Genomic DNA, 25,308 nt, shown 5'->3' on the forward strand with positions numbered 1-25,308 from the left:
ATTATTGATACAGGTTGCCTGATAGTTTAAATGCTTCTTTTTTGATGTACAAAAAAGCGTTCGCTATTTTTGCTTGTTGTTCAAACATAGGTTGATTAAAGTCTGCTCTCTGTCAGACATGTTAAAGTTTAGTGGTATATTGGTATTCATCTTTGATCTTAATACGTGTTATTAATTCTACAAGAAGAATGAGGTTTTTGTTTTGGAAAGGATTGTAATCGATAATATTTATGCTGTATAAATAACGTAAACAATATTTAAGGTTATCCAGTCATGTAATACGTGTCTAGGTTGATAACCCTTGAAAAACATATTTTTGTACATCCAATTATTTTATTCATAGTATATGAAGATAGCAGTGTCTGTATTTATTTTTATATACCAGCTTTAACCAATGTGTTTTTGAGAAATAGGATTGTATTTACCTTTCCTGTTTCAACTAATTAAGACTTGGGACAAATATTGACATATGTTTGTCTGTCCTGGATAATTGAAAAGTAAATATTTCTGCAGTGTTTATTTTGTTCAGCAAACATTATAGTTGATATTGTTTTGGTGGATAAATCATGGTGAACATGTGTATTTCTGTCATGGAACAAAGTAATTATGAAAATGTTTTTCAATTTATATTTCAATTTCATTTCTTGTGGCCATCATCATGGTCAGTGTGTTTAGAGTTACTTACCCCTGATGTTCAATAAAGTTATGAAAATACAGATCTGGTAAATGATGTGGAAAATGTTAATGACAGAATTACTGGGGTTTTCATATTGGCCTAAATATTCATTGGGACGGGTTGGTTTTTGAGCATAGATACCTATTAGGCCTTAGTATCTGTTGGTCCTTGATATCTCTTAATACTCAATATTTGTTAGGCCTTGATTTGTCAACCTTAATATTTGTTAGGCCTAGATGTATGTTGGACCTTTATATTTGTTATGTCTTGATAGGGATTGGGCCTTGATATTTATTGGTCCTAGATTTGTGTTGGGCCTTCATGTTTGTTAGGCCCTGATATCTCTTGGGCCTGGGTATCTGTCCCTCTTTCATTTCTGTTGGGTCGAGAAAAATGTTAGGCCTAAATGTGTGTTGGGCCTTGATGTATTTTGAGCCTAGATATGTTTTGGGCCTAGATATGTGTTGGGTCAACTACTAGATCTGTTACCCGTGAAGATCCGGGTTAGAATTGATCTTCAGTAACCCATGCTTGTCGTAAGAGGTAACTAACGGGATCGGGTGGTCAGGCTCGCTGACTTGATTGACACGTCATCGTATCCCAATTGTGTAGATCGATGTTCATGCTGTTGATCACTGGATTGTCTGGTCCAGACTCGATTATTTTCAGAACGCCGCCATATAGCTGGAATATTGCTGAGTGCTGCATAAAGCTACACTCAGTCACTCACTAGATCTGTTTGTGCTTGTATAGGCTAACACCACAACAACAGTGTAATGTCCTCTGTCACTAACTTCTATAGACCTGCATTGTCTGTCCACTAATGGAGAGCCCACTAAAATATGTTCATTAGCAGCGAGATAAATAGCACACCACACCAGTGCAGCCATTCAAACTCTGTTCTGGAGAAAAAGTTAGTTTCTTTGGTTTTTGTTATCTGATAGCCAAAACACATCTTTACAAGAACCATGAACGTTGCATCAAAACCCAACCTTAATGCCTCATGCAGTCACTTTCTGCATGTGCAGGGTCGAGCAGATGGGTTTTTGACGGCTAAGTGGATGGTCGACAATTTTGATCAGTGAGACAGACTCTGGTCGTTAGATTATACAAATAGTTTGCCATATTCGGGCATAGTATATATACTAACAATTTAGAATTATAGTTGTGTATCTTATCAGATAGCTCATTAGTTCATGAAGTTTAGAAAAGTATCATATTTAATTTAATGGTCGGAGTGGCAAAAGTATCATATATAGTTTGGTGGTCGGAGTGGCAAGAACGTTGTTTATTTACCATTTAGTTAAGCCCGTTTTTTTACAAGTTTCACGTTCACAAATTATTTTAGTAATTCCACTGCGTAAACAAACTCAGTGATGAATGTCAGCTTCATTCAGCTTTGTTTCAGTCATTGTTTTGTTTGATAATGATCAACTTTCCAAGTACATCAATTGCGCTAATTTATAAAAGAAACATTGAATTTGTCTAAAAAATAAAGAAGAATCTTACAATTCAACATGAAAATTGGTTTAAAAAATAAATTGGCAATTTTACCTGATATGTTTTATTGTGATGATGTCATGAACATTTTATTTCATTATATATCTCATTATGAATTCAGTATATCATTAAACCAATATCAGTTTCTGAAATGTTTACCATTATGGCAATGAAGGAAGAACATATTGGTTGATGTCTCTCTGAGGTTCTCATTCTCAGCATGGATCCATATTTGTTGCCTCCAGACATGATTCTTGAAAGAACTGCAACACCATATACAGCACCATCTTTGATCACTCACTCACTCACACACTCAATCCAAGTAGGTCACTAAAGTAGGTCGTGTCTCTTGATAACCCTCAATGTTACATGTTGATTAAAGATCAACTGGTGTGGGCTCATTTCTCTAAAGTTAATTTACCATCTTGGAACCGACAAAATTTGTAGCACTTGACAAAAACATCACCCTCACTCCATCCCAGCAGAGGCACTTTAAACAAATTCCTGGATGAGACGAGGATTATCAGTGTCTGCATACAGAGCATTTTGACCCCGAGACAGATGGATTGAAGGAGAAATGTGATCTCCAATTCTTCATCACGAACTGCCTTGAAGGTTGAAGACAGGTGATCAAAGATGGTGCTGTTCTCTTCAATCAAGCTGCCACCAAATTTTGGTGCCAATCCAGCCTCAATCGGTATTCCCATCACCTGCTTGACCAAATCACTTTTCTTGAGCTGAGGCCAAGTTTTTGCTAAATCTAATCTTATGACGGTAAGAGAAGTGCTTCTGGCCTTGCAGAAGTACTGTTAATGAGTATAGCATTTTTAGCAAGACTAATATCTTTTATTTTGGAACTAGAAAAAATTCCGCTGAGAAACTATTATATTGTGATGCGAAATTTATCCTCGTGAAATGATAATCTAGTTATGGTCATTCTGGAGATGATGTTTTCAGAAGAAAGATTAAGTTATAACAGTAATAAATTTCTAAATATATTCTTTATCCAGCCTACGTGATTTAAATATATATTGGCCAACATTTTCAACCTAATTCATGGTCCAATGTTTAATGGTTGAAAACATTATTCTCCAAAACAATTACAAATCTCAATACAGTTAATGTTTATTAACATTGTAGATATGAACTTCATCAAGAATTTTCAATTCCATGAACTTTCTGAAACAGCTTGTTTGAAGAATGCCAGGAAAAGCAATTTCATCAATGTTTTTCTGATAAGTTTTAATCAATGCAATAGATAATGAATAATACTTTCATGTTGTCATCCATAACCCGTGAAGATCTGAGTTAGAACTGGTCTACAGCAACCCATGCTTTTCATAAGAGGCCACCACCGGGATCGGGTGGTCAGGCTCTTTGACTTGGTTGACACGTCATCGTATCCCAATTGCATAGATTGATACTCATGCCATTGATCACTGGATTGTCTGGTCCAGACTCAATTATTCACAGACTGCTGCCAAACAGCCAGAATATTGCTGAGTGTGGCATTAAACAACAAACCAACAACAGAATGGTGCCATCCAGCTGCCATGTCTTCAGATTGGTATATAAAACTTACCAGGATAAAGTATTGATTACTAGTTTTGTTCAATTTCATAGATGCTCCATTTAATGAGCTTTGAAAGAAGCTTTTTCTAGAACATAATCAATAAATGGCAATTTCAATTTTCTGTCTAATCAGTTTAATATCCTGTTTTGGCTCAAGCCTCAGAAGGGGCTGTGGGGTAGCCTAGTGGGTAAAGCGTTCGCTCGTCACGCCGAAGGCCCGGGTTCGATTCCCCACATGGGCACAAATGTGTGAAGCCCAATTTTGGTGTCCCCTGCCATGATATTGCTGGAATATTGTTAAAAGCGGCGTAAAATCAAACTCACTTACTCACTCAAGCCTCAGTAGTGACAGACTCAGAAGGATAATAGTCACTGTTTGACTACATCAGTACGAGGATTAAAGAATGAATAAATTAGTTTTGACATTTATCATTGCATTAACAGTCCAGGAAATCTGTGGGATTTGAATCGGATTGCATCACGCTGCCATTTTACAAATAGCCATGACCCTAATCAGTATACATCAGTGCTCACAATATTGACCACAGGTTTGCCTGTTTAAAACACTTTTCAGTACAAACCTGCTGAAGCTGAATCACAGTGACTCATTAAACACCTTGTGGAGATCTGGGTTGGAATTGGTCTTCTGTAGTGCCTGCAAATATAAAAGCTGCTTAATGGAATCGGGTGGTCAGACTGACTGACTTAATTGATGCAGGTCATCACAATCCACTTGCATAGATCAGTGCTCATGATGTCAATCACTAGACTGTCTGTCCCAGATATGATAAATACAGTTTGTCATGATATAGATGGAATATTGAGTGTGGCATTAAACAAATTTACTGATAAAATCACTTAAACGTTTTCAAGGGCACTATTTCAAATAGGCAAGGTAGCAAATAGGACATGGCAGTAAGACTGACTGACTGACTGAGTTTTAGTTTTACGCCACTTTTAGCAATATTCCAGCAATATCACGGCGGGGGACACCAGAAATGGGCTTCACACATTGTGCCCATGTGGAGAATCGAACCCAGGTCTTCGGCGTGACGAGCCAACGCTTTAACCACTAGGCTACCCCACCGCCCCCTAGCAGTAAGAATAGTGATAGGGGGCAAGGTGACTCGACCTAAACATTTCGCCCCAATTGATTTGTTTCCTGGACAAATTTAATGGTTTCATTTGCTCAAATAACGAAGATGGTAACGATTATGCGATTTATGGACAGTGGACATGCAACGGCATACTGTGTCATTCCATCATTGGAACTGTAGAACCTGTTTCTGCAGACCTGAGGGTAGATGTCCTACCATCGATGACATAGTGTAGCTTTATGGGTTTTTAATCAGATTGTGAGCAAAGAAGCCTTTTTAATGCATCTGTGTTAAAATATTCATGTTATAAAGACAGCTTTTTTTTTCAGGTTTGTTTATATTTCGTTAAGGTTTTATGGTTATCCTCTGGATATGAGATTTTGGTGTTATTGTGTTGAGAGTTTGGGATGCTTTTAGCAATATTGGACATTATTTTATATTTGGGAAATGCAGAATCTATTCATATCAAATATATTGACACAAGTCGATGAAAGTTTAAAATTTTAGTTGAAAACTTTCAAACTTTTTTAATGCACTTGTATTCATCATCAAAGTTAATTCTTTTAACTTTTTCAGTTTATAAACTGATAGTGTTTGAGTGTAAAAAGTACAGCTGAACAACTAGATTGGGATGGAGATAAATTTAATGATGTCATTTGATTGTGATGTCATGTAACTGGTGATGTCACAATGGTCTGGAAGCTCTTTATAGACTTATCTCCTAGGAGATCTCACCAAACTGAGATTTCCAGTGACAACCATTATTCATTCCAATGTAAGGATAAATCCATAAATGGAAGTTATCAAACAGCCCGAAATAAAGTTACATGAGTTATTCATGAAAAGAAAACGCCTTTACCAAAAATATACATTACACACAAAAAAAACATGGTAAATGGGTTTGTGCATAAATACTCCCAGGAAGCAGTCTAAGACTGTGTCATGAAGCAACATATTGTCAAGATATTTCAGGAAGATCTTAGTGTGTCCAAAACAGTGATGTCACTGTTAGTGAGAGTAAATGAATGAAAATCCTAATTAAAAGATTTAAAAAAATATATGTACACCTAATTAGAACGTAACCTTTCTGTGGTGTAGCTGCTACATTGTTATCAAGCCATAAAGAAGTAAAACAAATATTAATATTTTATGGGAGATGCACCAACTGTTCGATTTATACCAAGATCTTGCTGATGATGAACCCCATAACATCTGGCTATATTACACCTGAATTATTCATCAGTAGTTTTGTGATTATCATGAGTCCCTAAGCTGGTTTTCCTGAGCTTTATTACCATTGATAAAGGATTATCTTATTTATATATTTGGTCCCAAGGTTGGCCAAAATGTCTTTGAATCCTTGCTTGTAGAACCACTGACATGCTTGTATTTTTTAATCAAGGGATGCCTAACTGACGGTGAATATTTAAGTTATTGCCATTAACAGCTGACCATATTGAGCTGGAGATGATTGCATTGTTTTGAATGACAGCCATATATTTGCATCCTCGATCATGTATACTGATGAAGCTGCTCTCTGGATGATTACTTTACAAGATTTTATTTTGGACATATACTGGATGAAAACTTCTCTGATATGAGATTTTGGCAATGGCATTTTTGTTTACATGGATTTATTACTTGGAGCTTATCTAAGTGCCTACAGACATGGATCGTACTGAAGGCTGAGTATGGATTCCAACCCATGATTGGCTGATGAGGGTATTTTCAGAGGGAAACAACTTAGCACAGGAAATATCTGTGTCTGCTACAACATGGCCACCCTGCCCAAACTTGTCCTGATGATGTCTGTAGGTTTGTCAGCACCATGGTCATGGTGGTAAATGGTAAAGGTCTAAAACTTGTAGCATGTTGAGTTTTCATTCTTCATGAAAGCTGAACTTTCCTTCTTCAAGTTGAGCTTTCCTTCTTCAAGTTGAACTTTCCTTCTTCAAGTTAAGCTTTCCATCTTCAAGTTGAACTTTCCTTCTTCAAGTTTAACTTTCCTTCTTCAGGTTGAACTTTCCTGCTTCAAGTTGAGCTTTCCTTCTTCAAGTTGAACTTTCCTCCAAGTTGAGGTTTCCTTCTTCATGTTGAACTTTCCTTCTTCAAGTTGAACTTTCCTTCTCTAAGTTGAACTTTCCTTCTATAAGTTGAACTTTCCTTCTTCAAGTTGAGCTTTCCTTCTCCAAGTTGAGCTTTCCTTCTTCAAGTTGAGCTTTCCTTCTTCAAGTTGAGCTTTCCTTCTTCAAGTCAAGCTTTCCATCTTCAAGTTGAACTTTCCTTCTTCAAGTTGAACTTTCCATCTTCAGGTTGAACTTTACTCCAAGTTGAGGTTTCCTTCTTCATGTTGAACTTTCCTTCTCTAAGTTGAACTTTCCTTCTATAAGTTGAACTTTCCTTCTTCAAGTTGAGGTTTCCTTCTTCAAGTTGAACTTTCCTCCAAGTTGAGGTTTCCTTCTTCATGTTGAACTTTCCTTCTTCAAGTTGAACTTTCCTTCTTCAAGTTGAACTTTCCTTCTTCAAGTTGAACTTTCCTTCTTCAAGTTGAGCTTTCCTTCTTCAAGTTGAACTTTCCTTCTCTAAGTTGAGCTTTCCTTCTTCATGTTGAGGTTTCCTTCATCATGATGTTAGGGAGTACTGTTCAAATGACATTTAACCCAACCCACTCACATGCTATTAAAGACATTAGCCTAAAGTTAGGGATAGTCTTACATATCACATAAAGAAATGTAGCCAAATGACATTATTCAATTTCAGAACCTTAAACAGCACAAATTCAGACTTGTCAAATATTATAGACTTTCAGGAACAGTATAGGACAGATTTGATTCAGAATCTATGAGAAACTGAAACAGCATACCCTCATCATATTGTCATTGGCAAACACAAATTAAACAATTTCAATTTATAAAAATAGTTAAATAAACTAAATGCAGATCAGCCAGCGTCATTCATTGCATAAAGTGTAGCTTAAAGTCTCGGCATATACATGTCATGGCTACATCATATTTTAACCTTTTGGCTAAATGCAATACAACTGGTTATTGTGACACCAGATTGACACGTTTCCAGCATGAGGTCTACAAGGCAGTTTGTGGAATACGCTGGTCTATGCAGCTTTATAGCAGGGTTGGTTTTTTTGACAGTTTGATATGCCAAGGTGCCAACTCAACTTCCTCTGACCTTCCAGCCATTGCCACTTAGCTTCATCTTCGTCTTGCTGCCAGCATAAGTCTTCTTGAAAAATTAATGATGCCTTTTAACACTCTGTAGCTGAGTCTACAGTGGGCAGTGTTTTTGTTTTGCCTTTTAATTTGAGCATAAAAATTGGGGGCATTGTGACAGATTTTGTGTTTAAACTCTTATTTTGATAAGCATCTTGAAATTAGTCTGGACAGCAGAAGTTTAAAGTGCCAATCCAATGTAAAGTTTTGAATTAAGATGCTCTTGCCTGTTAAAAACAAACATATTTGTTTTGCTTCTATCTTGAAAGCTTATCGTTTTGTTCTATTTATTGTGCCAAGTTTTTAGGCAAACCTCTTAATCTGTTTGTAGAGGCAGAACTTAAAGTTGGCAAATGGTGATTAGTCAAATGCTCTTACAAAAAATAAACCCAATTAAAAATTTCTATGCAATCTGGCCATTATTCAGAATTTTTGTTCTCTCTCTTTCAATTCTCCTAAAAAATAGAAAAGTGAATAACAAATCATAAAAGGTTTATGTTCGTATGCCAAATAATGTCTTTTGAAACCTATTGGTCCTGCAGAATTTCAACATTAGCGATTGAACTACGGTTTAATGCTGGTGTTACCATAGGTAACTGCTTTCCAGTTTTATTATGGTGTTTTGGATTGATATGGGGTAAAAGCCCTGCAGCTGAACTTGTTTCTTATTTTCATGAAACTCATAAGCACTGGTATGGATTCACCAGCTGGTAGTCATAATTAGGACAAATCTGAAATTGATACCGGCAATGATGAGAGTCTGGCAGACCTAAGGGAATTGCACAATGAATTGTTACAGCTTCTGCAACCTGACTTTGTGTGCACACTGTTTCAGCATTAAAGTGAGTGAGTGAGTTTAGTTTTCCGCACTTTTAGCAATATTAAATCAATATCATGGCGGGGGATACCAGAAATGGGTTTCACATTGTACCCTTGTGGGGAATCGAACCTGGGTATTCAGCATGATCAGCAAACGCTTTAACCACTAGGCTACCACACTGCCCCATTTTAGCATTAAATACTTCATGGGAATGCATTTATGTGAGGTGAAGTGAAATCAGAGTCAGTGTTGTTTGAAGATTGTTGCAATTATATATTAATGTGCATATGTGCGTGCATGGGTATGTGGGTGTGTGGGTATGTGCATGTGTGTGTGCAGTGGTATGTGTGTATGCAGGGGTACATACATGGGTGTGTGCCTGCATGTTTGTGTATGAGGCACATCAGGGCTTGTACTTATCTAGCCAGTTTGTTGACATGTGATCGTCCAGCTACAATAAGTATGATATTTAGTGAAACAAAATATTTTATCCATTTTCTGTCAACTACACTTCATTTCAATGCGTGAGTAGACACAATATGATTGTGAATTCTTTGAATAATGTGGACCAAAGGTATAATTATTGGTGACTGCCAGTTGTCTGTGGTCTGTGTTTGCCAGGATTAGGACCCCATCTCAGGGGATCGGCTTATGTATGAAACATACCATGTTGACACTGATTTTAAGGGTCAAGTTTGGGGGTCGGCTTATCTATGGGGTCGGCTTATCTACGGTAAAATACGGTAATACTGGATAGTTTAAGTACAATAAGTACAATACCCTGTCACAGTTTAAACCATACAGACACATCATATTAACCACCCTTATGCTAAGACCAGGCACCATCTTTTCACATCTTTTGGTTTGATACCTGTGAAGATACAGGTTAGATATGATCTTCAGTAACCCATGCTTGTCTTTATAAAAAGGCAGCTAACGGGATCGGGTGGTCAGGCTGGCTGACTTGTAGACTGGCTGGTAGACACATGACATCATATCCCAAATGTGTACACATTGATGCTCATGCTGTTGATCACTGGATTGTCTGGTTCAGATTTGATTATTAATAGACCGGCACCATATCACTGGAATATTGTTAAACAATCAACTTTTGGTATGATAAAAACCAGGGTTCAAACCACCAACTTTCACTCTCTTGGCAGACACTCTATCTACTCTACCACTGAGGCACAATGGTGACATATATAGCAACAGCATTCAATAAAAGGAATCTTAACTAATTGAAACTACATAAATTGTATGAACTGTGAGTTACAGAAAAAGATGATATCCTTGCAGGTTAACAAGAAATATGTTCAAAACTGCACCCCTAAATTCTTATATACATGGAGCCTTGATGCATTCTGATAATTCATCATCGAATATTGAAGCATATTGTGCATTAGCTTTAACAAATTTTTGAGAAAAAAAAATCTTTAATTTCAGTTTTGACAGCAGTTCTCAATCCATGACTGACATGATGTCAAGATTAATGATAGGAACTAGACTCTGTTGTTCTCTTGAGAGACATGCATGCCCATTTCAAATTCATCAAAATGTCATGATTGCTATTTTCTATTATATCTAAAACTCTCTATAATTACTCTTTTAGCAGAGGGAGTTAAATTTCTTCAAGTATCATTTTAAAATTGATTTCAAAAGATTTCATTAGCACTGAAGAGGATAAAGTGTGATATGGGGTCTTTACCCACTGGAAACATCAAACTTTAAAGTTATGAAAACTTTGAAATATTGTTACAAAATGTCAGTTACTGAAGATTTTAAAGTGTTATGAATACAGGGGCAAAATATATACTGAGAGAAAACAATTTATTTTTTTACGTTTTAAAATTGTGAAATTATTAGAGGCAAATTTTGCATGAAATTAGTTTTAAGGATGATTTATATATTTAGCCTCGATCGAAATGTATGTAGATAGTTGATACAAACTATACATTTCATAATATAAGCTTGAATGATAAAATAAGTCTGATTTCTCCCTCAAATAATCCTTTATAAAAACTTTGAAAAAAATGCAGTTTTGTAAATTAACATTATTTGGTCATATTCCTTGAGATTTTTATTAAATTTTGAACTGTGTGTGGGTTTATAGGAATAAAAACATTCACTGTGTCAGGGCCCAACTGTATAAATACTTTTGCAATGACATACATACAATGTTTGGCTCACATTCTTCCATCATCTCCTATAGAGAGATATTCAAGTTTTATAGCACTATTTCTATCACTTAGGATGTATGACGTACACTGACAGCCATATATGACAAACTGAATTGGACACAAAATGTCTCAAAATAACCTATATCAACATCCTTTGAAGTTTGATGGCAACAAATGCATTGGAAATATATCATGAATAGATTGGTAAACATTGTTGTTAAGATGGTCCTGTGACGGTCATTCATGATACACTTCAAAGACTGGATGCCAAACGTTGGCGAGTGCTGTCATTGAACATTTGGTATATGTATTGTCAGTCATCGTTACTGAACTGGCCGATCGTTTAAAGGTGCCATTAAAGGTATTAAACATATGTCAAATGGCTGTTGAAGTAAATTCACAGATAATTACGGAATGCTGTTGACTGTCCGTCTAGATGTTGCTCTGAGTCAATCATTTCCTTTGCACAGTTCACTACGAAAAGTCGTAGCGACGGCATTCTATTACCGACATTCAGTCTGAAACATTCAGTGTTTGAGAAAACTGTGACTTAGAGATTGCATGTCTAACATGTCTGGCTCATCATGAATGGTTCTGTATTTATTCATGCTGCAGAATTCCAAGAAGTTCCTAAAATGTGGAGAAGCCTTGCAATGCTCATTTCATTCTTAGAATACAGTATCATGTTTTTTTACCAGCATCTTTGAAAACAGAATGCTTAAATTCATGTAAATTTCACATTGAAAAATTGTTCTTATTCCACTAGCTATATCACGGAAGTGGAATGAAATGAATGTTGTTTTATGCCACCATCAATGACATTCTCTCTATATAGCATTTGATGTTAGGTAGAATATTAAGTCCAGGGTATCCATGTCAAACACAGTAACCAGACAAAATCCCCCAGACAAATCCACCCCACCACCCAAAGGAAAAACAATCAAGAGTTTAATATATCCACTTATTTATTTGTCAATATTTTAACATTCAACAAGGTCAAAGAGCACATAGCACATATTTTGAGCACATTTTTCACATCATACATTGAGGGGATTTTCACATCATTCAGGGGGGAGTTTGTCCTTTTTTATGTTAAGGATGGGGGGTGTGGATTAATGTCTGGAGTGTTTTGGGGGTTGTCAGGGGGGATTTTGTCCTTTTTTATGTTAAGGATTGGAGGGGAATTAATGTCTGGAGTGTTTTGGGGGTTGTCAGGGGGGATTTTGTCCTTTTTTATGTTAAGGATGGGGGGATAATGTCTGGGGTGTTTTTTTTTTTGGGGGGGGTTGTCAGGGGAGATTTTGTTCTGGATTCGTCACACACACAGCATCATCAATGATAAAACAATCATTCCACAGCATAGGCCTTGATCAAACAATCACTCAACAACATAATTTATGATCAAATAGTCCCTCAACAATATGATTAATGATCAAACAATCCTTCCACTGCATGATCAATGATCAAATAATATTTAACATCATCAATGTTCAAACAATCATTCAACAACGTGATGTAATATAAAACAACCACTCCACAGTATGAACCATGATCAAACAATCATGTTTTAGCATTCATGTTAAAACAATCATTCTGCAGCAAGAGCAACAATCACACAATCATCCAACAGGATGAGCAATGATCAAACATTCATTCCATAGCAAGAACAATGATTCTACAATCATTTCCTCTGATCGGTTGACATTATGGAGAAAGACTTATTTCATTTAAACTTTTGCTCATGTTGCTTTTGTCAGAACTGTCTCACTTATTGTGTAATTATGATGTTCATGGAAAATGAATTTATATATTTCAGCGTCCATGAATGGGCGGACCAGTTTACGGCAGATCTTCTGGAACTTGCGGACATCGGCGCTGGTGCTGGTTGCTTGGAGGTAGGCATTCTCATAACATTCTTTGACAGTGAACCCTTCTCAACTGGAATTGGAATGAAATGACCTACGTCACCTCCTGACTGAACTCATGTGAGGTCAAGGTCATCTCCTTTAGTTTTCGTCTTCAGTTTTAGTTGAGAAACCTTTGACGCCACGTTGACAACTTGTCACTGGAACATGGAATAATTTCACTTTGTGTCTTAGTTGTAATTTCAACATATTATAACCTATTTTCATAACATTAATATTTCATAAAGTTGTGTGCATGAAAATACCTTCTGAAAAACACAAATGTATCCTTGTTGGAAGGGAAGACAGCAACAAGGCTACATACAACAGGAGTACCGTAAGCTCATGTTGCCCACAATGCATTTGAAGCAACAATATTATGTATACCCACTGCTGTAGCCAGCCAGATCAATTACAATATATCTAGCCACACAACCTTGATGGCACATCTCTATTTTCAGTTGAACATGACTTGATTTTGTAGCAAATCATCCAAGGATCAACTGTGTTTAAGATTGTCAGACAAAATGTCTGGTAAAAACATATCAACTCATTTCCATGTAAGTTTGGTGCTTAATATTTGCCCAATATGTTTAGTTCTCTGAATATTCAATTTGTAAGCAGTACCTTGTTCAACCCAGGTTGAGTGTCTGCAAATAACTATGAAATAGGCTTCTAGTGTCCATTGAAAGGATTTAACTTGTTTTACCCAGATATTTTCTAAAAGCTTTGCTTTTAAATTTAACTCTCAAAATAAGAAGGATGAGCTTTGACGATTTCACAAAGCAATACCAGTAGAAGTCTTTAAGCATTACCATATATTAGTGTAGATAAGCTGAATTTTGAGGACCCAAAATAGCAGCCTGTAGACAGGAGTCAGCTTAACTACAGGATACACGTTGGTTGAACGTTTTTTTTCTGGTGGTAAGAAAATGACATTGTATCTCTTCACCTGAATGAACAAGAGAAGACGACTTTGTCAGTAAAGACGTCAAATTTGCAATTAAACATCAGAAGACAAGATTGTTTACCTTTTCAGTTCTAATTTGTGTTTGCTCGGTATGCCATAAATGTTTGTTTGTTTATTTACACTGCACTCAGAAATATTCCAGCTATATGTCTGTGAACCTGACACCCAATCACGTTACCTGCCTCTTATGACAAGCACAGGTTGCTGAAGACAATCCTAAGCCGCATCTTCACAGATGTATTCCATCAAGGACATAATTAGCATAGAACTGATACACAGATAAGGATTTTAAGGATTTTATCAGTTTGTCCAAACAGTAATGTTATGCTAGACCATGCATAAATATTTACTTCAACCACATTAAGCTGTTTAAATATTGACCTATCAATTCAACATTGTACCTACGTCATGATGCTGACATGACATTGCATGACAATAAGGGTGAAAAAAGACAGAAAAACATGACATAGCATTTTCCTTCATTATCAAATCAAACTCACGAAGGTGTGCGACATGTTTTTCTTATCAAAATATTGTTATCAAGACATCTTATCATTTAATGTAAGTGTTATCGATGAATTATACCAATCTGGTAAATATGGTTTTATAATTCGATAAATATGACAGGAATTATTGTAAGTGATCTATGCATCAGCACAAAGTCTTCTTACTTAAAAAGAGTAGGTGGGGTGGCCTAGTGGTAAAAGCGTTCACTTGTCACGTCGAAGACCCAGGTTTCGTTTCCCCACATAGGTACAATGTGTGAAGCCCATTTCCGATGTCCCCTGCCATGCTGGAATATTGTTGAAAGCAGCGTAAAACTAAACTCGCTCTCGTACTTAAAAAGTATTCCCAATATCTCAGTCCCCAATACATTTGTGTGCGATTTATGATCAGCAAATGTGCAATATAATTTTTTGTCCAGAATAGGATATTTATCGATATGGAACATGAGTTCATATCCTTCAGAAATGCTGAATCACTTTGACAAAAAATACACGATTGTTTTCATTCCCTGTATCAGAGAGCAAATCTTGGCAGGCCAATATGGAGTATTTTGATTACAACCCCGCAATGTGTTCACACACACCTCCAGCTGCTAATGAAGCGAGGTCATCGAGGTATTGGGTGATCTCGTATGTACCAGCATGTGTTGGGGTCGGATGTGTCTGTCTGTGGCTCACGGGAGCTGTAATGTCTGTGTTCTTTGAAGGAGAAAAAAATCTGATTATTTCTCAACCCGAAGCAAGTGTACTTCGATCGCTTGTAAAACGCGGATGTTGATTCAACCTGGTGAAACGGCGACACGGTGAAAATGTTTATCGCTCTGTGTGATTCCAGCAGCAATGGCCATGTTACGAGCTCTGTATCTCATTTAAACTTCACAGGAACCTTTTGACCTGATTAAGAAGTGACCTGATTAATAAATGGCTTGATTAAAAGGTGGCCTGATTTCCTAATGAAATGTCTGGCATCGGTATATATTCTCATGGATGCATGCACTTTAATTCCAGAACAAGACATTTACCCCCCTTGCCATATAATTCATCTTTTCCATACATGCCCAAACAATAAAATACTTTCTACAGATAGAAACGCCAGACTTCATATCCATCTCGTAATGAAATATTCTATATCATTTTTATAACATTTGCATCATCGTCACAGTATCAGAACATGGCTTTTTTATGAGCTCTGATATTATTTTCCGTGATATTGATTTGAACGTGATCTGCAGTTTGTGAAAGACTGTGGTTCCAGAAAATGAAGTCATGGACGCAGGAGATGTATATTTGTCTGTTCAGGCTGCTGCTGCTGGTGCTGATGCTGAGATTCAGGGCAGCATGTCCGTCTGGCATTCAAGGCTTTATGACTTTGTACTGTTGGCAGAACCTTGAGACTTGGCAAGTGGTCGACATTGGTCAATAACTCAGCACTAAACGTGGCCAGATTGCCTCAACATTGCGGAGAGCATCGTGATGCAGTTTGTGCTATTTTCAAATTATCATGCATCATTACCTGTGTGTAACACAGCACCAAACATGCATTGTTGGCCTCGTAGCTGCCGTCTACTCGGTACAGGGGATAATTAATCATTACATTTTACAGCTTGATTTATATGCTATTACTTGACCTTATGTTTTGTTACTGGAAGATATCTTACTGCTTTCTGCCTCTCCATACAATCATTAACACTTTGTTTACCCTGGTTTCAAAAACCCATAAGCACCCCTACCGCATACACCTATATCTGTACCATTGTCCATGACCTCATTATCACCCATGACCTCATACCCACACAAAGCTGTTCATTTCTATACCCATATCCCTGACCCAGGGGCGGATCCAGGGGTGGGGTGCTTCTCCAAAATTCTGGATCCGACCCTGTGACCCCTAACCTTCAAAATGCACACTCAAACCAATACCTGTAACCATAATCTTAGATGGACTTCATACTCCCTCCTTAAGCCACCCCTTCATCCTTACCCCCCTCCCTCAACCTACACAAATACCAGTGACCTAATATCCATCTCTACAGAATTAAGCTCCCCCCTACCCTTCCTGCAACCCCTGAAATCTCCACACCCTTAGACCTACAGCTACCCCACCTCATCAAGCCTATACCTACCGGTACCCTGCATCACCCCTGCAAACCAACATATATAACCTCATGCCCACCCTACCCCCAATACCGTTAACCTATCCCCACACTGATGACCTTGTATCCTCACCTAATCCCACTGCCTCAAACCCACACCCATAACCTCATGCCCACCCTACCCCCAACCCCTTTACTTATCCCCACACCCATGACCCTGTACCCTCACCTACACCCCTAACCTCACACCTGACACCAAGAGCCCATTCCTTGTTTTGGCTTTAAGTAGGCTAAAGATGAAAACGTATATTTCATTTCTAACTTTCTTAAATCTATGGTTCTGATTATATCGTTCTTATTTAAGGTACCATGGTCAAATAAACATTAGTTAATTGCTCAAGCATTATATATATCCTTGACAGAATACACTTTCTAGTAAAACTTCATCGTCTGATCATTTTTGTTAAATTCCAAGAACCAAACCCACACCAGATGTTCTAATGATGTTTTTAATTGACCTACTAAGAATAGTTATGAAAGACTTACAAAGCTTCAAGTTCTTTGATACATCCTTAACTGAACTAATAGCACTGGAGCCTTTGTTACTCTTTGGTCAGCATCTGTTCATGATCTGTTCACGACATGATGACAGCCGTGACCTGACTGGAATATATGGGACAATGATGATACTCCATTGACAGATCTACAAGGATGCCACTTACATCCTTTGAAGATGCCTTAACCAGCTTCCCCAACACTTAACGTCCCTCAGAGACAATCATACCACAGATGAGCAATACTGGAATCTGCAGATTAACGCCAACAAATCCAATCCTTTTTCATCGCCTATACAGTATAAAGACTAACACCAGCATGGGTTCACAGAGGCCAAAGTCTTTGTCTGTAGCCATCCTACATTAGCTTGATAGATCAAGTACCGAATCAGCCAGTCCGGCTGATTATAATTGACAACTCGACTCACACGTTTTCGTTTTCTCGCCTACAATTATTCGATCACCAGAATCTTAATCAAACTGAAGAATCTTTATATTCCTTTGGCAATCAATGATGATTTGGCAGCAAGGAAGCATTCCTGGAGACAGTGATATGAAAATTTGGTAAAATTGATGCATTTTTTTACAACAAAGAAATCTATTTGATTTGAAATTTCTGAAGTTTGTCATTAATAATGGCCTTCAAAGGCTAGTGCCACAACCACTTTATATCATTGTTGAAATCTCTCTGCTTCTGATATTGAAATATGACAAAAGGAATATGTCGTATTGGGGAATATTAAAATATTAATATATTTTTGGGATGTTGAAATGATGAATCTTGTTTGAACAAAACTTGTGAAAGGTTTTAATTGTCATTGAACACAGATTTCAAACATTTCTCTTGTCTGTGAATGATAGTGAGACATGGCTTTTATCTGTTTTATTTACACTTCAACGAAATAAATGTATATTTGTTCCATTGTAGTCTTTTTAGAACCAAACAAATTGTTCAAATTAGTTTTAAGAAATTTGAGTAAAACTACATTTTAGTGTCAACCACTGTGATATTGCTGGAATATAACTAAAAACAACATGAAAACATAATTCACAAACAAAACATATTTTAAAAAGTCTTTTATTTACATTTTTTCACCCACCTATTGTCTAGCATTTTCCGAAGCAAAAGTCAGTAAACCAATAAACAAATATGTTTAGTGAAAACAGTCTTCACAATTACCATGAATTCTAATTGAATTTCTCTTCTAGAAAGTTTTCCTTATATTTCAATACTGACATTTTGTTGACCTAACATGTAAGTGAATTTGTTTCTCTAACTCGAGATTCAGTTGTTAGCAATCTGAACCTGTCAAGTTTATCATATTCTCGATTTTGAAAAGCAAAGAAACTTCACTCACCAACGTGGTTCAGTTATAGCACAGAGCTACATGTTCTCAGAATGTGTGTGATCTGATTTCTGTGTGTTAAGCCAGAGGAGAGCAATAATTAAGGCCTTGTTCAGAGAGCAGCACTTGGTGATTTCAATGTAGCCGACTTCTTCGACCTTGCCAGGGATAATAAGCCTAACCCTATGGGCAGAGGAGTGATGAGGGAGCGACTGTAGGAGGATGGTGTGAAGACAATGAAGCAGCTGGAACTATTCAGGATTTAGCTTGTCAAGCAGTTGGTCTGGTCTGACATTTGGTCATCTGAATGGTCAAGGTCAAGCTGGACATTGAGCCATACAGGTCTCTGTTTCATGTTGAGATCTTAGGTGTAAGATCTTAGGACATTGAGCCATACAGGTCTCTGTTTCATGTCAAGATCCTAGGTATAAGGTCAATTGGACATTGAGACATGCATGTCTATTTTTCGAGTCGGGATCTAAGGTGTACACTCAAGCTGGACACAGAATCATACAAGGCTCTGTTTCATGTCGAGATCTTAGGTATAAGGTCAAGCTGGACATACAAGCTCTGTTTCATGTCGAGATCATAGGTGTAAGATCTTAGGACATTCTGCCATACAGGGCTCTGTTTCATGTTCAGATCTTAGGTGTAAGATCTTAGGACATTGGGCCATACAGGCTCTGTTTCATGTTGAGATCTTTGGTATAAGGTCGAGCTGGACATTGGGCCATACAGGCTCTGTTTCATGTTGAGATCTTAAGTATAAGGCCGAGCTGGACATTGGGCCATACAGGCTCTGTTTAGTGCTGAGATCTTAGGTGGTGTAAGACTGGCAAAAACTTTGTCTGAGTTTGGAAGTTATGCCAATTGTGGAATGGTAGAATGATGTGATGAGATATACACATCTTGTAAAATTACTGTACAGAATTAAGTGTGGATAAGGTCACGTGAAGTTGGTTGAATTGTTTGTTGGTTTGTTGTTCCATGTCGTACTCAGCAATATTCCAAGTATATAGCAGCGGTCTGTAAATAATCAAGTCTGGACCAGACAATCCAGTGATCAACATCATGAGCATTATTCTATGCAATTGGGATACGATGACGTGTCAACCAAGTCAGTGAGCATGACCATCCGATCCTGTTAATCACCTATTACAACAAGCATGGGGTGCTGAAGACCAATTCTGACCTGGATCCAAATTGATTTAATGACACATTCAACAGTCGACATTCGAGTATTCCAGTTGTATTTCGTATACAACAACCAAGTTTGTGTGTATGTGTGGGTACTTGTACACATCAGTACTAATACTGGTTTTATAGTACCAACCCACTGAGACACCATGCTGTCATTTAGCATGGATACTCCAATCAAACACAGTATCATGACTCCAAGGTCCGCCTGGAGAGTGGGAGGTCGCGGGTTCGATCCCCGACCGCGTCATACCAAAAGACGTTAAAATATGGTACTTGTTGGTCCCTGCCTGGCGCTTGGCATTAATAGGTACTACAAGGGCTGGTCGGCTTGGAGTCAGTATACTGTGTCTGAGTGGGGTATTCATGCTTCACTGCAGCATGGTATCTCAGTGGGCTAGCACTATAAAAAAACCAGCTTAAGTCTGGGCTAGTACAAGCAGCCACACATACACATACACATGCATGCACGTCGTCATATGAGCGAAATATTCTCAGGCATGATGTAAAACCCAATTTCACCTCACCTCATGACACCAAGCCAACCAGCCTGTGTTTAAGTATTGAGGTTACAGTCAGAGTGCTTAACATGCTTTGTGGAATGGAAGGCTTGGTCAACTAAACACTCTCAGCATTGAGGTCAATGTAAGACTAGAATAGAAACAGGAGGTACATCACATGCCATGCTAAATTTGCTGTACCAAAATAGGGAGGTAGCACTGTCTCTGTTGCTCTTGAGCCCTGATATATACATAACCCACATTCTTCATCAGATGCTACATTAACCTTGGATGCTGCATATAGTGATGTAATATCATATATTTTTGTTTACCAATTCAATAGACAATTCACTCTGAGCCAGACAATCTAGTGATTGACGTCATGAGCATCGAAGTGTAATACAATGACATGCAATCAAGCAGGTCAACAGAGCTGCCAGAACCCCATCAGATGCATTTATCCTCCGACATCCATCATCGATGAAGACCAATATCCTTCTCCAGATTCCCAGTGGATCTGATCTCAGACAAGCATCAGGAATGTTACTGGTACAGATGGCATTAATGCACTGGTTGAAGACTTTGACCAGAGGTCTACTCCAGCTTAAAGCGACAGTGTCACCCCAACACATAAAGGTGTACTTAATCTATGGAAGGTTCTCTCCACTAGCTTATTGCCATGCTTCCGACTGATCCTGAATGCAAGCTCCCGATGGTGGTGTTAAACCTGGCAAGCCGTGGGTACTCTTTAAATAGCAGCCCTGTTATAGATCAAAATTGTCTGTGTCTGATGAATGTTCGATGAACGATTTAATTTATATTTATTATTGTTGATACAATCGAGGCAAATCAGGATGCCTTGTGCAACTGCAAATATTGATTTTTATAGATATATTCATAATGCTTCATTATACCTGGGATGGATCATATGACCATGTTGTTTGAATATTTATGTTTTCTCACTAACTGTAACTTTTGATGTAGATCATATAGCAATACTGTTTCAAGTTCCTTTATCCATTTTCGATTTTCAATTTAAATAGACTTTTTAGGCTCTCTGGCACTATTAAAGTAAGGTTTCCTGGTCTTGTATTGGTGGGTACCAGATGTGATTGTTCTTGGTGCAGACAGAAACCCTGTCATTATAGACAGGTATCTGGTAGTTTATAGAATAGCTGGGATTATATTTCTGCTGCCTGTTCACTCATGTAGATGGGTACCTGGTAGTTTATACAGTTCCTGGGATTACATTCCTGGTGCCAGTTCAACAGTTCAGTTTATACAGTTCCTGGGATGTAGATGGGTACCTGGTAGTTTATACAGTAGCTGGGATTACATTCCTGGTGCCAGTTCACTCATGTAGATGGGTACCAGGTAGTTTATACAGTAGCTGGGATTACATTCCTGGTGCCAGTTCACACATGTAGATGGGTACCAGGTAGTTTATACAGTTCCTGGGATTACATTCCTGGTGCCAGTTCACACTCATGTAGATGGGTACCAGGTAGTTTATACAGTTCCTGGGATTACATTCCTGGTGCCAGTTCACTCATGTAGATGGGTACCTGGTAGTTTATACAGTAGCTGGGATTACATTCCTGGTGCCAGTTCACACACGTTGATGGGTACCTGGTAGTTTATACAGTAGCTGGGATTACATTCCTGGTGCCAGTTCACTCATGTAGATGGGTACCTGGTAGTTTATACAGTTCCTGGGATTACATTCCTGGTAACAGTTCACTCATGTAGATGGGTACCTGGTAGTTTATACAGTAGCTGGGATTACATTCCTGGTAACAGTTCACTCATGTAGATGGGTACCTGGTAGTTTATACAGTAGCTGGGATTACATTTCTGGTAACAGTTCACTCATGTAGATGGGTACCAGGTAGTTTATACAGTAGCTGGGATTACATTCCTGGTAACAGTTCACTCACGTTGATGGGTACCTGGTAGTTTATACAGTTCCTGGGATTACATTCCTGGTAACAGTTCACTCATGTAGATGGGTACCTGGTAGTTTATACAGTAGCTGGGATTACATTCCTGGTGCCAGTTCACACCATGTAGATGGGTACCAGGTAGTTTATACAGTAGCTGGGATTACATTTCTGGTAACAGTTCACTCATGTAGATGGGTACCAGGTAGTTTATACAGTAGCTGGGATTACATTCCTGGTAACAGTTCACTCATGTAGATGGGTACCAGGTAGTTTATACAGTAGCTGGGATTACATTCCTGGTAACAGTTCACTCATGTAGATGGGTACCAGGTAGTTTATACAGTAGCTGGGATTACATTCCTGGTAACAGTTCACTCATGTAGATGGGTACCAGGTAGTTTATACAGTAGCTGGGATTACATTCCTGGTAACAGTTCACACATGTAGATGGGTACCAGGTAGTTTATACAGTAGCTGGGATTACATTCCTGGTAACAGTTCACTCATGTAGATGGGTACCTGGTAGTTTATACAGTACCTGGGATTACATTCCTGGTGCCAGTTCACTCATGTAGATGGGTACCTGGTAGTTTATACAGTAGCTGGGATTACATTCCTGGTAACAGTTCACTCATGTAGATGGGTACCAGGTAGTTTATACAGTAGCTGGGATTACATTTCTGGTAACAGTTCACTCATGTAGATGGGTACCTGGTAGTTTATACAGTACCTGGGATTACATTTCTGGTAACAGATCACTCCATGTAGATGGGTACCCGGTAGTTTATACAGTAGCTGGGATTACATTCCTGGTAACAGTTCACTCATGTAGATGGGTACCTGGTAGTTTATACAGTAGCTGGGATTACATTCCTGGTGCCAGATCACTCATGTAGATGGGTACCTGGTAGTTTATACAGTAGCTGGGATTACATTTCTGGTGCCAGTTCACTCATGTAGATGGGTACCCGGTAGTTTATACAGTACCTGGGATTACATTTCTGGTGCCAGATCACTCATGTAGATGGGTACCGGTAGTTTATACAGTAGCTGGGGTTACATTTCTGGTAACAGTTCACTCATGTAGATGGGTACCAGGTAGTTTATACAGTACCTGGGATTACATTCCTGGTAACAGTTCACTCACGTAGATGGGTACCAGGTAGTTTATACAGTAGCTGGGATTACATTCCTGGTAACAGTTCACTCATGTAGATGGGTACCCGGTAGTTTATACAGTAGCTGGGATTACATTTCTGGTGCCAGTTCACTCCCGTAGATGGGTACCCGGTAGTTTATACAGTAGCTGGGGTTACATTTCTGGTAACAGTTCACTCATGTAGATGGGTACCAGGTAGTTTATACAGTAGCTGGGATTACATTCCTGGTGCCAGTTCACTCATGTAGATGGGTACCAGGTAGTTTATACAGTAGCTGGGATTACATTTCTGGTAACAGTTCACTCATGTAGATGGGTACCAGGTAGTTTATACAGTAGCTGGGATTACATTCCTGGTGCCAGTTCACACACGTTGATGGGTACCTGGTAGTTTATACAGTACCTGGGATTACATTCCTGGTGCCAGTTCACACACGTTGATGGGTACCTGGTAGTTTATATAGTTCCTGGGATTACATTCCTGGTGCCAGTTCACACATGTAGATGGGTACCTGGTAGTTTATACAATAGCTGGGGTTACATTTCTGGTAACAGTTCACTCATGTAGGTGGGTACCCGGTAGTCTATACAGTAGCTGAGATTACATTTCTGGTGCCAGATCACTCACGTAGATGGGTACCCGGTAGTTTATACAGTAGCTGGAGTTACATTTCTGGTAACAGTTCACTCATGTAGATGGGTACCAGGTAGTCTATACAGTAGCTGGGATTACATTTCTGGTGCCAGTTCACACATATTGATGAGTTTCCATCAGAACAGCAATCCTGGGTCTGAAAGGTCATGCTCCTTCATGTGACAAAGCCTAACCCAATGCAATACCATTCACAAAGACACAGACTATCCAACCAATCAGGAATCTTCCTCAAAGACTTATACTGCATCGTATACTATCCCTAACTCCAAAACAAAGATTTAAGGACTTCTTTGGATTTCCACTCTCCAGCTTTTAAGCATCCAGTGTCATTCATGTAATGCAAAACAAAAGCTTTTAGAGATATTTGCATGTGTAAGTGCGGCGTCACTGTCACTAATGGTGACTTGTAGACAAGTTAGAGCCATCCAAATGTCGTACAAGCATCTTGACGGTCAACTCCAATGCTTTACTGTCACAGAGATGTCTGGTGCCGGAGTTACCATCCCCATCCGATCAAGGGGCAGCTCAATAGTTGCGAGACAAATGGGTGGAAAATACACACAAACTACAAAGAACCCCTTTTTTATTGCAAATTGGGAATAAATGTGACCATACACTGTTGAATTGTCACTGCTTTGATTTGTTTGGATCCTGAATAATTGATTTGGAATTGGTATGCCAGTTCCAATTCCACTATGTTGATGATTCTTCATCATTTAAGGAGCACTGACAGATATTAAATGGAGGATCGATTTAGTTAAATGGTTTTCAAATACCGTAAACTGTAAATTCCTTCTCCGCTGCTGGAGGATTTGGAGGGTTTTTTTAGATAAAGCCTCTGAAAATACCCTTTGATTTATCCTTAAGCTGGTAAAAGCTAATGCTGCAAGGCTTGTGACTAGGTAAATATTTCATTTGGGGGCAAAACACGTATTAGTGATGGTGTTTAGGTGACACATAAAAAGAACTTATGCTGCATGAACTTTCCTTGGTGTGAAGGTCTGTCATTTTGCTTTTAGTGAATGCAAGATCACGTGTCTTTTTTATGCACAGTGTTGGCAACTGGTATAAGTAGCTTCAGATGAAATTTGGGGTGGGGGGGCAATGTATCGTTTGCAAGAAGTGTATGGAACATATGTTATATTTGGGATTACATTTTCTTAGTAAAGTACAGATTCTAGTACTTTTTGGGTTGAGTCCCATCCGGGATTCGAACCCACACCCTCAGAGTCAGGCACCTAATCGCCAGCACACAAAGTCAGATGCCTAGACCGCTCAGCCACCGCGGCTTCCACAAAAATGGAAGTCAGACAACTGGTAGTCTAGACTGAGGACTTAGGGTACCCTCTGATAAGTGTTAATTGACACGGTTCCCACAGCCGAAAGCTATGAAATGGCATTGTGTATTT

The 25,308-nt window shown here is 38.4% G+C and overlaps 1 protein-coding gene across 1 annotated transcript in view; it reads left to right on the forward strand.

Annotated features, from left to right (window-relative positions):
• LOC124287824 (voltage-dependent calcium channel subunit alpha-2/delta-3-like) overlaps positions 1 to 25,308 on the forward strand; it is a 315,010-nt gene that overhangs the window by 99,196 nt on the left and 190,506 nt on the right. The window contains exon 2 of the mRNA XM_046724285.1: positions 12,889 to 12,967. Coding sequence (XP_046580241.1) covers positions 12,889 to 12,967 — 79 coding nt within the window. The remainder of the gene's footprint in view (positions 1 to 12,888; positions 12,968 to 25,308) is intronic.

Source organism: Haliotis rubra, unplaced genomic scaffold (assembly GCF_003918875.1).
Source record: "Haliotis rubra isolate DU_JTF1 unplaced genomic scaffold, ASM391887v1 Scf406, whole genome shotgun sequence".
NCBI classification, from domain to species: Eukaryota; Metazoa; Mollusca; class Gastropoda; order Lepetellida; family Haliotidae; genus Haliotis; species Haliotis rubra.